The following is a 13,773-nucleotide window of genomic DNA, read 5'->3' on the forward strand; positions in this document are numbered from 1 at the left end:
ACAAAATTATGTTTGCTGTATGATTCAAATTCTATTAAAACTAGGAAAGAAGATGCATAAACCCTCTGGAAACATAGACACCCAAGGTTAATGTCTGCAACCTTAACAAGGATAGATATTTCACTGTTTCTTTGTGATATTTGTTATAGCAATAATTAATATAAAAAAATCAAACAAGTTATAGTTATGAGCATATAAAACATATAAAATATACAAACCCTTGCAGATCCTTAAACTCAGATTCTGATTCAGTGACTGAGCCAGAGAGGTGACCCAGCAAGAAAAATGCTTGCCACCGAGACTGATAACCTGAATTTGATACCTGCTGCTGGTGGTGGTGGTGGTGGTGGAGGTGGTGGTGGTGGTGGTGGTGGTGGTGGTGGTGGTGGTGGTGGTGGTGGAGGTGGAGGTGGTGGTAGTGGTGGTGGTGGTGGAGGAGGAGGAGGAGGAGGAGGAGGAGGAGGAGAGAATCCAGTCCATCAAGTTGTTCTCTGACTTCCACAGGCATACTGGTGGCACACACACACACACACACACACACACACACACACACACTATATATATATATATATATATAATCAATTTTTTTTAAAAAAGTACAGATTCAGAGAGCTAAAGAGATGGCTTAGAATTCATGACTACTTGATATTCAATTGTAAGGGCCAGAGTTTTAATCCCAACACCCATATAAAAAGTCATGCAATCTGCACATGTCTGTATCCACATCTCTGAACTGAAAAAAATATAAGAGGATAGCTGGGCTTGCTGGTATCCACCCTAGCTAAGAGAATGCCAGTACTAGAGTCAGAGAGAGACCCTGCCTCAAAGGAACTGGCAGAGAACTCAGTATGTAGCCTTGAACTCACCTGCCTCTACCTAAGGCATCATGTTGTTGTTGTTGTTGTTAGTGATTAATTATCTGATTTTTTTTTAAAGAAGGTCTTACTTCAGAGATCTTCATGAATATATTGTAAAGAGTTTATAGATTAGGCCAGCCTAGTGGTGCACACCTTTAATACCAACACTCCAGAGGCAAAATCAGGAAGCTCTCTGTGAGTTCAAGGTCAGCCAGGATTACATTAAAAACCTAAAGCTAAGGACCTTTAAAAGGTCCTTGGACAACCAGGATTACATTAAAAACCTAAAACCTCTTATCTCAAAAAAAAAAGTTTATTAAACTTTTTTTATGAAAAGTGAAACCTGTAAATAGTTTGAAATCTTGATAGTGCTTTTATGATTTTGACATATCTAGGCTTGGCCGATTTTAGTACAGAATATATCTTGCAAAACAAAATAAAATAAAAAATGTATGTTCCATACTCTGCACTCAGTGAGCTCCAGTCAACCTTGAAATTATTTGATGAACTAGTCACTTCAAAGGGCAAAATAAAACAGTTTACAAAAATAGCAATTGCTAAAAAGTTACATTGAAATACATGAACCATGACCAATAAATAAACTGGCTCTTTAGACTCCCATTTATAAATAAGGAGTACAGAACCTAGTGATGAAATGCTTGCCCAGCAAGAGGCCCAGGGTTCCTTCCCCAGCAATGCAAAATTAAAGTAAGCTAACTGGAAACAGTCAACAGGATTATCAAGAACGCATTGGGCGGGCCGGGCGGTGGTGGCGCACGCCTTTAATCCCAGCACTCGGGAGGCAGAGGCAGGCGGATCTTTGTGAGTTCGAGGCCAGCCTGGGCTACCAAGTGAGTTCCAGGAAAGGCGCAAAGCTACACAGAGAAACCCTGTCTCGAAAAACCAAAAAAAAAAAAAAAAAAAAAAAAAAAAAAAAAAAGAACGCATTGGGCAAAAGCTTCCTTCCCATTCTGAATTTCCTCACTGCTCGAGAAACAAAGCTCTCTCCTTTGGGAGGGGACGTAGAAGGTACATGCACCAAAGTATGCAGATGTGTGTTCCAGAGCAAGAGGTAGGGGTCCTCCTCTATTGCTCTCCACTTTGGTTTTTGAAGCAAGGTCTCTCACTGAAATTGGAGCTCCCAGGTTGGCTCGGCTTGCTGGCCCATGAGCTGTTGGGATTTGCCTGTCTCTGTCCCCCAGTGCTTTGCCCAGTGCTTCTGTTACAGGCACATGTAGCCATGCTCTGTGTGGGGGTTTGAAAGAAAATGTCCCCCAAAGGTCGTGGCACTATTAGGAAGAGTGTGTGGAGTGGGTGTGGCCTTATTGGAGGAAGTGTGTCACTGTAGGGGTGGACTTTGAGGGCTCTTATATGCTCAAGCCACATACACACACAGTGTCTGGGTTCACTTCCTGTTGCCTACAAGATGTAGAACTCTCAGCTACCTCTCTAGCACCATGTCTGCCGGCCTGCCGATATGTCCCACCCTGATGATAATGGACTGAACCTCTGAAACTGTAAGCCGTCATCTCAAATGTTTTCCTTTGTAAGAGTTGCTGTGGTTATGGCAATAGAAACCCTAAGGCACCCTGCTTTTCACTATAGATACTGAGAATTCAAACTCAGGTCCTCTGGCAGGCAAAGCAAGAGTTCTTACATACTGAGATATCTTCCCAGCCCCAAAGCTCTCTTCCTTTAAAAAAATGCCATCTATTATATTATCAGCTACAAGCCATTGACTTATAATCTGTGGCACAAGGGAAATAATACACATTGGAATGATACATAACCAAAGCTGCTCTTGTGGGGAATGAAGTTTCCAGATACTGGGAGGGAGATATTGGTGGAGAACTGCCAGCCAGGCGTTTACCATCGTGTATCTGCCCGCAGGTGAGCGAGATGGAGGTGAACGGACAGTTCGAATCCGTGTGTGAGTCAGTGTTCAGCGAGCTGGAGTCGCAGGCGGTGGAAGCTCTGGACCTGCCCATGCCTGGCTGCTTCCGCATGCGGAGCCACAGCTACGTGCGGGCCATCGAGAAGGGCTGCTCCCAGGACGACGAGTGCGTGTCGCTGAGGTCGTCCTCTCCTCCCCGCACAACCACGACGGTGAGGACCATCCAGAGCAGCACCGGTGAGTGAGCCTGGGGCCCTGGGGCCGCAGCTGCACATCAGCTGTCCAGGGAACTGGGTGTCTTTGCTGTAGTCACATGGCTGTCAGTAACAAAACGCCACCTGTGTCCCACACAGAAAGACAGTTTCCTTACTTGACCCTACCCACGCCTCCCGTCATACTCACATGCTCTTTCTTCCATCACCATGCTAAAATCCACAGGGACAGCTACAGCTATGGTCCTGGAGAGATGATCCTGTTGATAATTGCCCTACTCAGGCTCTCCATGAGCAAACTCTGGGCTGAGACTAAAAACACCTGCCTCTTGGAGTCGGACTGATTCCTTTTTATTCCAAGGTGGCCATGGTGTGACTCTTCTAGGAGACCTAAAATATCGTGTTAAAATTCAAAAAGAAGAAGAAAAATGGACAGGCTAGTAACATTGATTAGGCATTTGAGTTTTATTACAAAAAAAAAAAAGCAGATTTATTTCATTGCCATATATAAACAATTCCTCCCTCTAAACTATAATTTTGCAAGGAAGCTGTATTTTTATGGGCAGATTTTAGGTGGAGAAGCATGGGAAAGCTTAACTATTTTCCATGGCGTTAGAACCTGCATAGTAATACAGCCTTGTGCTATGTGTGACTAAGTAACAACTGAGCACCAAGAAGAAAATCCCTCCACCTTAGCCAAGTTTAACTTTATGATTGGATTCAGCCTAACTTCAATAAAGTCATTCTACGAGAACACCATCAAACTTAAGAGTCAAGATAAATAATGATAGATAAATTAGAAACGCCCACACCCAGGATATCGTATTAATAAATGATGACAAGTAAACTAGAAATGCCTGCACCAGGATATCATATTATTCTGTGTTAGAGCTAGGGGCATCAATGACAGTATTAACCTGGCACGGTGACACATGCCTGTAACTCCAGTCCTGGGACGCTGAGGCAGGAGGATTGTGAATCTGAGTCAAACACTTCAGACTAAAACCTGTCTAAAAAAAAATTAATCACAGTAATTATCCATTCCAGAATTTTTGAAGGCTTGAATGATAAATCCTCTAAAACTCTACTAACGAGAGATAAACAATTGAGGTAAGGATTTGTACAAACCCATAGAAGCTGAACAAAGACATTTTGGCCACGGCAAACTGAGAATACTTCTAGTCTGAAAGCTTAGCAGCAGGCCCAGCGCCGTGACCCTGACCAGTCACGTTCAGATCGAAGGTAGCACATTCCATACTTGGTAGGAAATTCCTCGAGAGCAGTGTCACACGATGCTAATGAAATATAGGTGATTGGTGAAGCGTTCAAAATAATGTCTTCTAAAACGCAGTCGCAGCACATTCTGTGTGTTTCACGTCATGCCGTACATGTGGTTTTGAAGGTCTGCTCTCTCCTACAGCTTATCAGTGTGTGTGTCTGCTGGTGTTCCCCATCCCCCACCCCCATCCTCCAAACAACCCTTCCCTGGTGCTGGGCCCTTCACGCTCTAACAATTGCATTGCCTGCCAGCCAAAATCATTCCTTAACTGCAAATAGTTCAGAGCATGGCCCACTGGGGCCTGGGAGGAACTATGGAAGGAGAGGCTCTCCAGCTTGCTCCTCCCCCTCGGGGCGAGGTGTGGAGATGAAGTAGCAAGGAGACTCCGACTGGCTGTGCCCTGTTGCTGTGGCTTTTGTCACTCACAGACTGTGACTTGCACCCTCCACGGCAGTTCTTCTCAGCTCTGCAGACACTCACTGCCGACCCTGCCAACTCCCCGTCTCTGGAGACCCGCAGAGTTCAGACAATAAGGTTGCCAAATAAGATCCAGGCTTCCCAGTTAATCCCAGGTAAATAGTGAGTAATGTCTGAGGAACCCCAAATATTGGACAGGAAAAGAAGCCGGACTCTGGGGTCTTGTGACATGGAAATGTCACATGGTCTTGTGAATGAAAATGAGACTCAACCACACACTGTAAACAAAACACGCAAGGCTCTGTCTGTGTTGGGACTTCCATTCACTGGCTGACTTCAGCCAAATGACCCAGAGGTGACCAGGCTGTTTGCTTGGACAAAGGAAGTGTCAGATGTCAGATGTTCGTTAATTTTTTTTTTTTTTTTGGTGTGGGCTAGGGCTTGGTAATCATCAGTTGGTTATAAGCATGGTCTCAGGGGGTATTTTCTCTTTTTATGTGCAAGCGTTCTGCCCTCAGGATTTGCAGACTATCAGGAAGTGACTTACAGCTGCAACTGCTGTGTTACTCCTGCTATGGACACAAACGTCCGGTGTAAATGTCCACCCTAGGCTTGGGGACTAGTCATTGGACTGTTAGGATCTTCAGGACTGTTAAGTCCCACCTGTTGCTGGCATCTTTGTCTTGGCCTCATCATGGTTTTGCCCTTATAATAAGGATGAGGGATTGTAGACACTTGAGCTGTCAAGAATGGGTGCTTACGGGAGACAGTTGTGTAGCGTGGTCTGTCTGAGGGCAGTGGGATCAGGATCTGTCCCTGGTGCATGAGCTGGCTTCCTGGATCCCATTGCCTATGGTGGGACACCTTGCTCAGCCTTGATGCAGGGGAAGGGGGCTTGGTCCTGCCTCAACTGAATGTACCAGGCTTTGCTGGCTCCCCATGGGAACCCTTACCCTTTTGGATGAGGGGATGGTGGGGGAGGGTTGGGGAGGGGGAGGCTGGGGAGCAAGAGGAGGTATGAGAGGGGGTTCTGTGGTTGGTACGTAAAATGAATAAAAAAATTCTTAAATAAAAAAAGAAGAAAGCAGAAGGGCAGGATAAACACATCCACTCCAAAGAGCAGTAGACAAGATTCTCCCTGTATTGTAGTCTTGGACAAAACACTTCTCAAATCATCAACGTGACTAGATGCAGAGCTGAGTAGAGTCTGGCTCAAAGGTTGCAGCAACAAAGGAGATAGACGTGATACGGAGACAAGGATGCCAGGTCTTTTATCCCATCTTAATCATACATTAGATAGCTGTGGGCTCTGGGAGAGAGTCGATGCTTTTAGCAGAAGTGGTCTCCCAGTTTCTGAGACGTCACCTAGACAACGTTATCATAACCCACAGGACAGAGGCATTAACTCCGGCAACCCAGACGGAAGCGGCTAATTCATTGCTCAGCTGTGTGACCTCCAACATTAGTGACTATCGGTCAGCTAGGCTCAAAGGCTGGGACTCTGCTAGGCAGGTTGTGGGGTATCTAGACTGATATTGGGAGCATGATTTGTGGCGTGAGGTTTTCCCTTGGTCAGTATCATTGTCCACCGGTCTCAAACCCTGCTGGGCTTAGCTTGGTTGTAAGGAACTCCCAGAACATAACATTCTGGCCTTGTGGCCTAATCTGGTATTTGATGACCACGGTGCTTTAAAGGCCCCTAGTTTATTTGATTCTTGCCCCTTTGCAGTGATCCCTACCTACCTCAGGAAATACTGAGACAGAGGCGGTGTTTGGAGTCTTTGCAGTCTTTGCTAGAATCCAGCAACCCTATTAGGAGATGCGTAGTGCCTATGAGGGTGTCCTGAGTTGCCCCACCTAGGTTCTGAGTTGCCCCCGGGGGGGGGGGGGTGTTTAACAGCAGGCCGTGTATGTGAGACCTCCCAGAACAGGGACAGCAAGTGAAGACCACAGAGACAGCTGCACACCCATCCCACCCACCCCCACCCCGTCCTAAGAGCATACAGCATCCACCTGCAGCTCTCTTGGTGGAAAGGCTCTGTGCTCTGTGATTCATTCCAGGTGAGGGAGAAATACACCATGCCAGATTTTCACACAAGGCAGCTAGCTGTCGGCTTCATTCTCAATCATCAAACATCATCATTAACTAAATCATCGAACTCGACATTAACTAAACACTACAGAAAAACAAACAACTTTGAGTAAGAAAATCATTATAGTGGATGCTGAGCAAATCTATCTGATATTTAAGAGCATAGCATGAGAAATCCCAGTATTACGTTTCATGGTCTCTCTATCTTCATTGACTTGTTGTTTCTGAAAGGAATCCGGAACTTATATCATGAAGTTCTCTGCCCATTGTCCTGCCCCACCCCCACCCCCCACATCTCCTTCCCTTTTCTCAGGACTAACATACTAGGATTTCTTGTTTGTTTGTTTTTTTTACAAGTCGCTTCTTTCTCACACTGGAGCAAATCCGATTTCCTGTAGGAATCTATTCTCATAGGATTTGCTAGAATTCTAAAGCAAACACTCACCTGTAGTCATCAGAAGCGACTTTGCCTTCTTGAGGTTCCCCGTGTATGGTGGTCAGCCTCCTTCAGGGTTAATGAGCATGATGGAGACTTCTGTCTCTTCCTTTGCTCTTTATTCGTGGATGCTCACAGCAGGTTCCATATTGGCTAAACATCTTCTATCCAGAAGAAACGCTCCCTTTTTCTCATCTTCTACTGTTTCTAAGACTTCTGTCATTTTTAAGACTTTGATTTTTTTTAATCTGTCCATTTTTAACACTGAACATGTCCAAGAAGATGTTCTACTGATCTTTTCTCTTCCATCCTTGCCCTTTGTGCATATTTGGTCAACCAAATCATAAACAAAAGTCCATAAAAGAGCCACATAGAAGAGCTGTGCAGATGTGCTCAGCTGTAAATAGCTCCAGGGACCTTCTAGAGGCAATGAGCTGGTGAGGACCGATATGTCTGCTCAGATCACAGTATATCAGGGAGTTAGTGACTTATCTTTATGTTTCCACTGATGCTGACTTTCTAGTTTACCTATGAGAGAACCAGGTATTCTCTGATCCCATAATCTACTTCAGTCACCCAGATCACTGTGAATCCAATAGATGAATTTCTGATAACTCTCCCTGTCTGCGGGATGCTCCCTAATGCTTTGATACAAATACATATTGTGCCATCAGTTGTGACAATGTATCTTCCACACACACCTCCAGCCCCCCAAAAAAGAATTATTATTTCTTTGTGATAAGAATATTCTTCTGATCGCTTCTCGGCCTTTTGGCTAAGATCAAGTGAAGAATATTCTTCTGAGCTGGGCATGGTGGCGCATGCCTTTAATCCTAGCACTTGGGAAGCAGATGCAGGCAGATCTCTGAGTTCAAGGCTAGCTTGGTCTACAAAGCAAGCTTCAGGCCAGCCAGGGCTGCAGAGAAACCCTGTCTTGAAGAGGCCAAAGAGAGACCTTACCCCATATGAATGGAGAGGGAAGAGGAGTAGATGGGGGGGATAGAAGGGAGATGTGAGGAGGGAACGGGAAGAGAGAAGGGAGGAGAAGTTGTGGTTGGTATGTAAAATAAAGAAAAAAATTTTTTAAATTATCAACACAGAAAAATACAACTTAAAAAAAAAGACACCAAACAAAAATGAAACAGAAAGAAGTAGTCTGCCTATTTTGTAGTATGCAATACCTGTTATTATGTTACATGTAGCCTGCTGTGCACTGGGGCTTTGTAACTTTTCCCTCCTGCCTGTGTTCCGTGACATAAGCCAGACATAAAAAGACGGACTTCACATGGATTTCACAGAAGGAGAGAACGGAGCAGTGGACAGCATAGGCTGAGAGGATGGGAGCGGGGAGGGGAGAAGGTGGGCAGAGCTTGATCAACAGGTGTAAACCTGTCCAAGGTTTTATATAAGCCACTGATAGTTAAGATCAGAGCTGTGATAGGAAAGGAAAATGAAAAAGTGAGATAATTAGCTTCATGTCTGAGAAAAACAAACACTCTTGCCTCATTCATCTGAATATTTTTGGTAAAAGTAGATCTTGGTGACCCAAATAAACCCTGACATCTCCGCACAATGATGGATTAAGCCTACTTCTTACAGAATACACCAATGCTGTGATATGCATTTAAGGTGAATTTTCTTTTTAGCTAGGCAAACTGGCATCTAGACAGGCCCTCTGCCTCTAAGCCCAGACTGACATCTGATGATGCCAATAGCCTGAATATGACATCATATTCAGATAAAATATGATGTCACAGCTGTAGGTGGCCACATATCAAGAACAGAAACATGGTAATAAGTGTGTAGAAAGGAAAAGAAAGTAGTAGTAGTAGAACATACCTATAATCTCAGCACTTCAAAGGCTAAGACAGGAAGATTACAAGTTCAAGACTGGACTGGGCTACACAGGAGACCTTGCTCCAAAGGAAGAGAAGAAGGAAGAGGAGGAGGAGGTAGTGGCCACAGCAAGCATTAGGGCTCCAAGTGGACACAAAATTGGGATAAAAGGGCCAGGACTTCCAAAAACAGCCCTTTGCACCTACAGGATGCTCTACAAATTGTGTGATTATAAATTTAATGTGAATTCCTTTGTATGTAAAGTGAGATTAGAATGCAGCTTCTCATACCAGACTTACTGAAGTCTTGGATTTCAGAGCTATTTCTTCCTACCAGGCACTAAGTTAATTAATAAACATCTAATAAAGCAGCCAGAGAAAGTTCAGAAGCACACGGCCAGATGTCAAACAGAAGCCTCTGAACAAAGCCCTTTGTGTTCTGTTCAAGATAAAATCAAGTAATATATGTTTGGATATTGCCTGGCCAGGCTCCTTGATCTCTGCTAATGACGTTTCTGACCTTGAATCTCTCTACATAAAGCTGGATGGACATCTACCTGCACACACCTTGAGAAACTTAGGCAAAAAGAAAGAAAAAAAGAGCAAAATTTCTGGGGCAGCCCACTCGCCTACTCTATTTTATAGCTGAGAAAACTGATAAACCCCACCTCTTTGTCCTTGGAACACTTGAGATGAGAGTCTCTCTAGTATTAAAAAATCATGAAAGTGCAAACATTCTGGCTGACATGAGCATAATTTAGAATCTGAAGAACACCAGACATTTTCATCTCACCTGGCTATTCTAAAGTACGGAAGTCGTCTCTTGAGAGTGGAGTGTCCATGCCTTGTGTAGCCAGCCAGGGGTCCACCTTTGCCCAGGGACAACTGTCATGGGCAAATAGTGAAGGGGACCCCATGGGGCTTCTGGGGTGACTGGGAGTGTGGTGAGGCTCAGATAAGATTAGTGTGGCAGCATTATGCACATTACACATCTGGATGCCTCTACCGTGGCTTTGATTTCAAAGCTCTCCGTCTGCGTTAGTTTACTGATGATGATCATAGCTAGCCTTTGCACACATACGACTTGACAAGCGTGGTGAACCAACTGCATGATTACCACATGATATCCTAACAAACACTCTATGACACGTATGTGATATTATCTTTATCACACAGTTAAAAAAAGAAGAAGAAGAAGGATGAGCAGGTAGTTGTTCGATAAAAACATGAAAGCCTGAGGGTCTGAGTTAGACCCTCGGGACCCACTTAGAGATGGAACCAGAGAGGCGACTCCACAAAGTTGTCCTCTAGGCTCCACACAGACCCCAGGGCACTTACACACGTGCACACACATTAATAATAATAATAATAATAATAATAATAAAATGTTAAAATTTTAAAAAAATTAAGAGTTTACACACCTTGGCCAAGTCTCATAGGTGGTATGTGACAATGAAGTCTCTCTAATTATTTCTATCACTGTCTACAAATGTTTTTTAAAAGTATAATATACTCTGAAATAACAAAGTCTGTTTCTATAATGAGAAGACCAGGAAATTTTCCCTTATTCTTCCTTCTCATAAATATTAATTTAGCTCCTGCCACACTGAAAGCTGTATTTTCCTTAAAATGTTCTGGAAACCTCTCTTTCATAAAATGTTCCAGGCGGATCTCTGTGACCAGCCTGGTTTACATGGTGAGTTTCAGGACAGCCAGAGCTACACAGTCACACCCTGTCTTAAAACACACACACACACACACACACACACACACACACACACACACACACACACAAAGGAAAAAAAAGAAAAGAAAACATTTTGACCACATATTATTGCCACAGTCTCTCATGTTGCTTTGCCTGTGAAATGGCTGCTTAAAAGTGTTTAAAAATAGAAATGTAAACGAATGAAGGAACAGCCTATAAAAAGAAAGCCCCCTCTGGGTTTAAAATTCCCTGTCACATTTTGTTGTGTGGCCCGTGTGAGGGATTGGAAGATCAAATGTCCATTCCCCGTCTAGCCGCAGCTCTGTCGGGGGGCGGGACTGACCAGGGAAAAGGAGTTTCTGCCAGCCGCTCTGGAGACCAAGCAGGTGGCAAATGCTGCTTTGTGTGGCTGATGAAAAAGACAAGGGTCTCTCTGCCCTGGTGCTAAGTAAGAAAAAAAAAATGCCCTGTGGTAATTTAATCCTGCCGTGACAGGTCTCTTTATGGAGCTGGAAAGCAAAGACACAGGGTGACCCCGTTACAGAGGTCAGAGAACACAAATTAGTAAATTAGGGTCCTTCCATGTGACGATTAGTCAGACAAAATTTTCTAAATTAAAAAAAAAATAGTAATATGAAAATATAGCACCTATAATAATCGCACTGTTTTACTTGATAGACATCATTTTAACATAAAGAAACTTTTTTTTGGACAGGGTCTCAGTGTAGCTGAGGCTCACCTCCAGTGCACTATGTAGCCGAGGATGACCTTGAACTTCTGATCCTGATTAACCTCTAGATTGTAGGAGTGCAGACATTCAACAGCACACCATTTACAGGGTGCTTAGGATCAAACTTAAGGTCTTGCCCAGGCTAGGCAGATACTCTACCAACTGTGTGAACCCCAGTCCTCAGAAAATGGTTCAAAAAGAGAAAAGAAAACTTTAGACCAGGGATCAGCAAGAAGTGAGAATGGGGGACATAGCAGAGGGGATGAAGAATGAAATATAAAGACACATGGGTGTGGGGAATGTCAGAGGAAAATCATTACTTCCTGTGATAACTTTAAAAGTAAGTAAGTTTCTCCTCAACTCTGAAAGACAGATAGATGCTAGGTAGGCAGGCAGGTAGGTAGATAGGCACGCAGGCAGGCAGTCTAGATCGGACTGGTCCAATTCACGATGAGTTTACACCAAGAGAGTTCAACTGGGAACCATACCTGTAATTAATGCCGATATCAAAGAGCTCTCTGAAGCCCCTTTGATGGTCTAAGCTTAGCTCCAGGTGGTGAAATCAAGGCCTGAGGTGTTGAATTTCTGCTGCTCCTCCCAAGGTGGCTTTCAGTTCCCTTTAGGAGAGCCTTTTTGATACTCGGTGTCCTTGTTTGAAACCAGGGACGACCAAACTGAGCATCCCGGGCCTTTGCCCTATTGGCATCTGAAAGAGTGTTGTATGTGTTTTAGTGATAAACCAAGGGCTGTCCTCTGAAGGGTGTTCTGAAGTGCTTCTTCGCTCTGCTGATGCCCTGTTGCTGTACACACCGTTTTTATACCTCCTCCTTCTGGTTGTCATTATGACCGGCAAATTCTAATAAGACTAATTCTAATAATTGCTAATCTAAGTGACAGAGTATAATAACTAGTCCAACTTATCTCTAAAACTACAACACACTGTCACAATTTAATTTTTATGCCTAGAGTATTTTACAACTTCAAGGAGACATACGATAGTAATAATATCAGTCTGCCTAACCAGTTACTGATTTGGAGGTGGATCAGATCTTGTTAGGGCAGAAGGACATCCAAATTTCTGAGTAGGATTGACACCCTGTCTCTTTAAGACAAACCTTGAGTTTCTTTTTCATCCACTTTCTGTATCCCGCCCACCCCAATACATTTTAAGAGCAAGTTTTTTTTCTCCCTTCTAAAATGTCAATTGTGGCCAGAAGATCATGGGACTTTAAATGGTTGCTTTTATTATTTTATTATAAAACTTCTTTCTATCATCTTTTGTATTAAACTTTTTATTTGGACATCACAGTGGATTGGACTTGGTATGGTGATACATTTCTGTACTCCTGGGGCCGAGGCAGGAGGATTGAGAGTAGGAGACAAGCAAGTTCTAGAGCAGTGATCTAGAGACTTGATCTCAAAAGAGAAGGAATAGAGGGCAGGAGAACTGTGGGTTTATAGGAAATTACGAAGAGTGCAGAGACCCTTATAACATCCTCATTCCCTCCAAGAGTAGCATGTAGCCCAGGTAGTTCTGTAATACCAAAGTAGGACAGTGATGTTGGTATGATGGGAATGGGTGTGGATTCCCATAACCACCATGCAGTCAAGATATAGATTCATTTCCTTATAAGGATCAGCCTGTGTCTACATTCTGCCAGCTTAAATAAAGTCTGCAGAGAACATGCTTGGCCTGCTCCAAGAGCTAGGTTCAATATACAACACCAGAAGAAGAATCTTGAATTCGGTTCCTGGACAGGGTATTGAAGCCATCCTGAAGAGAGATACTTGCTTTGTTGTTGTTTCTCATAACTATAAGAATTCCAAGATGAATCAAAAACATTAGTTAATAGTAGAAAGCAGAAAAAAGTTTTCTTCAATGTGGCCACATTGGGAAGAGGAACCAAGAGATCCAATGACTCCCCAGTCTTCATCTTCAGGGTCCAGAAGTGACATTGAATAGAGAATCAAGGATATACACATCTAAGTGGTCCTGGTCAAGGTGTGGTCCTGCCAACCACTCACTCATCATTGACTGGACCTGAGTTCAATTCCCAGCAACCACATGGTGGCTCACAACCACCTGTAATAAGATCTGGCGCCCTCTTCTGGCCTGCAGGGACGCATGCAGGCAGAACACTGTAAAAATAATAAATAAATAAATAAATAAATAAATAAATAAATAAATATTTTTTAAAAAATAAATAAATAAATAAACAGAATGCAAGTAGGAGCCAAGCTTGAAATACAGTTAGTACCAGGAGCCCATGCATAGAGCCATTTCTTAGGACCTCTTGGCTTTTAGCTTCTTTG

At 43.6% G+C, this 13,773-nt stretch overlaps 1 protein-coding gene and 1 long non-coding RNA gene across 12 annotated transcripts in view; one reads left to right on the plus strand and one right to left on the minus strand.

Moving 5' to 3' along the window:
- The window catches only part of Dlgap1 (DLG associated protein 1), an 838,155-nt gene that overhangs the window by 674,556 nt on the left and 149,826 nt on the right, over positions 1-13,773 (plus strand). For all 11 annotated transcript variants that reach the window (XM_042259990.2, XM_042259994.2, XM_042259993.2 and 8 more), the window contains one exon: positions 2,748-2,988. In XM_042259990.2, coding sequence (XP_042115924.1) covers positions 2,748-2,988 — 241 coding nt within the window. The remainder of the gene's footprint in view (positions 1-2,747; positions 2,989-13,773) is intronic.
- LOC121822022 (uncharacterized) lies at positions 2,571-6,995 on the minus strand. The gene is made up of 2 exons (XR_013044038.1): positions 6,939-6,995; positions 2,571-3,353 (listed from the first exon to the last, which is right to left on the minus strand). It is a non-coding gene; the product is annotated as an uncharacterized LOC121822022 (long non-coding RNA).

The sequence above is a fragment of the Peromyscus maniculatus genome, chromosome 13 (assembly GCF_049852395.1).
Source record: "Peromyscus maniculatus bairdii isolate BWxNUB_F1_BW_parent chromosome 13, HU_Pman_BW_mat_3.1, whole genome shotgun sequence".
Classification (NCBI taxonomy): domain Eukaryota; kingdom Metazoa; phylum Chordata; class Mammalia; order Rodentia; family Cricetidae; genus Peromyscus; species Peromyscus maniculatus.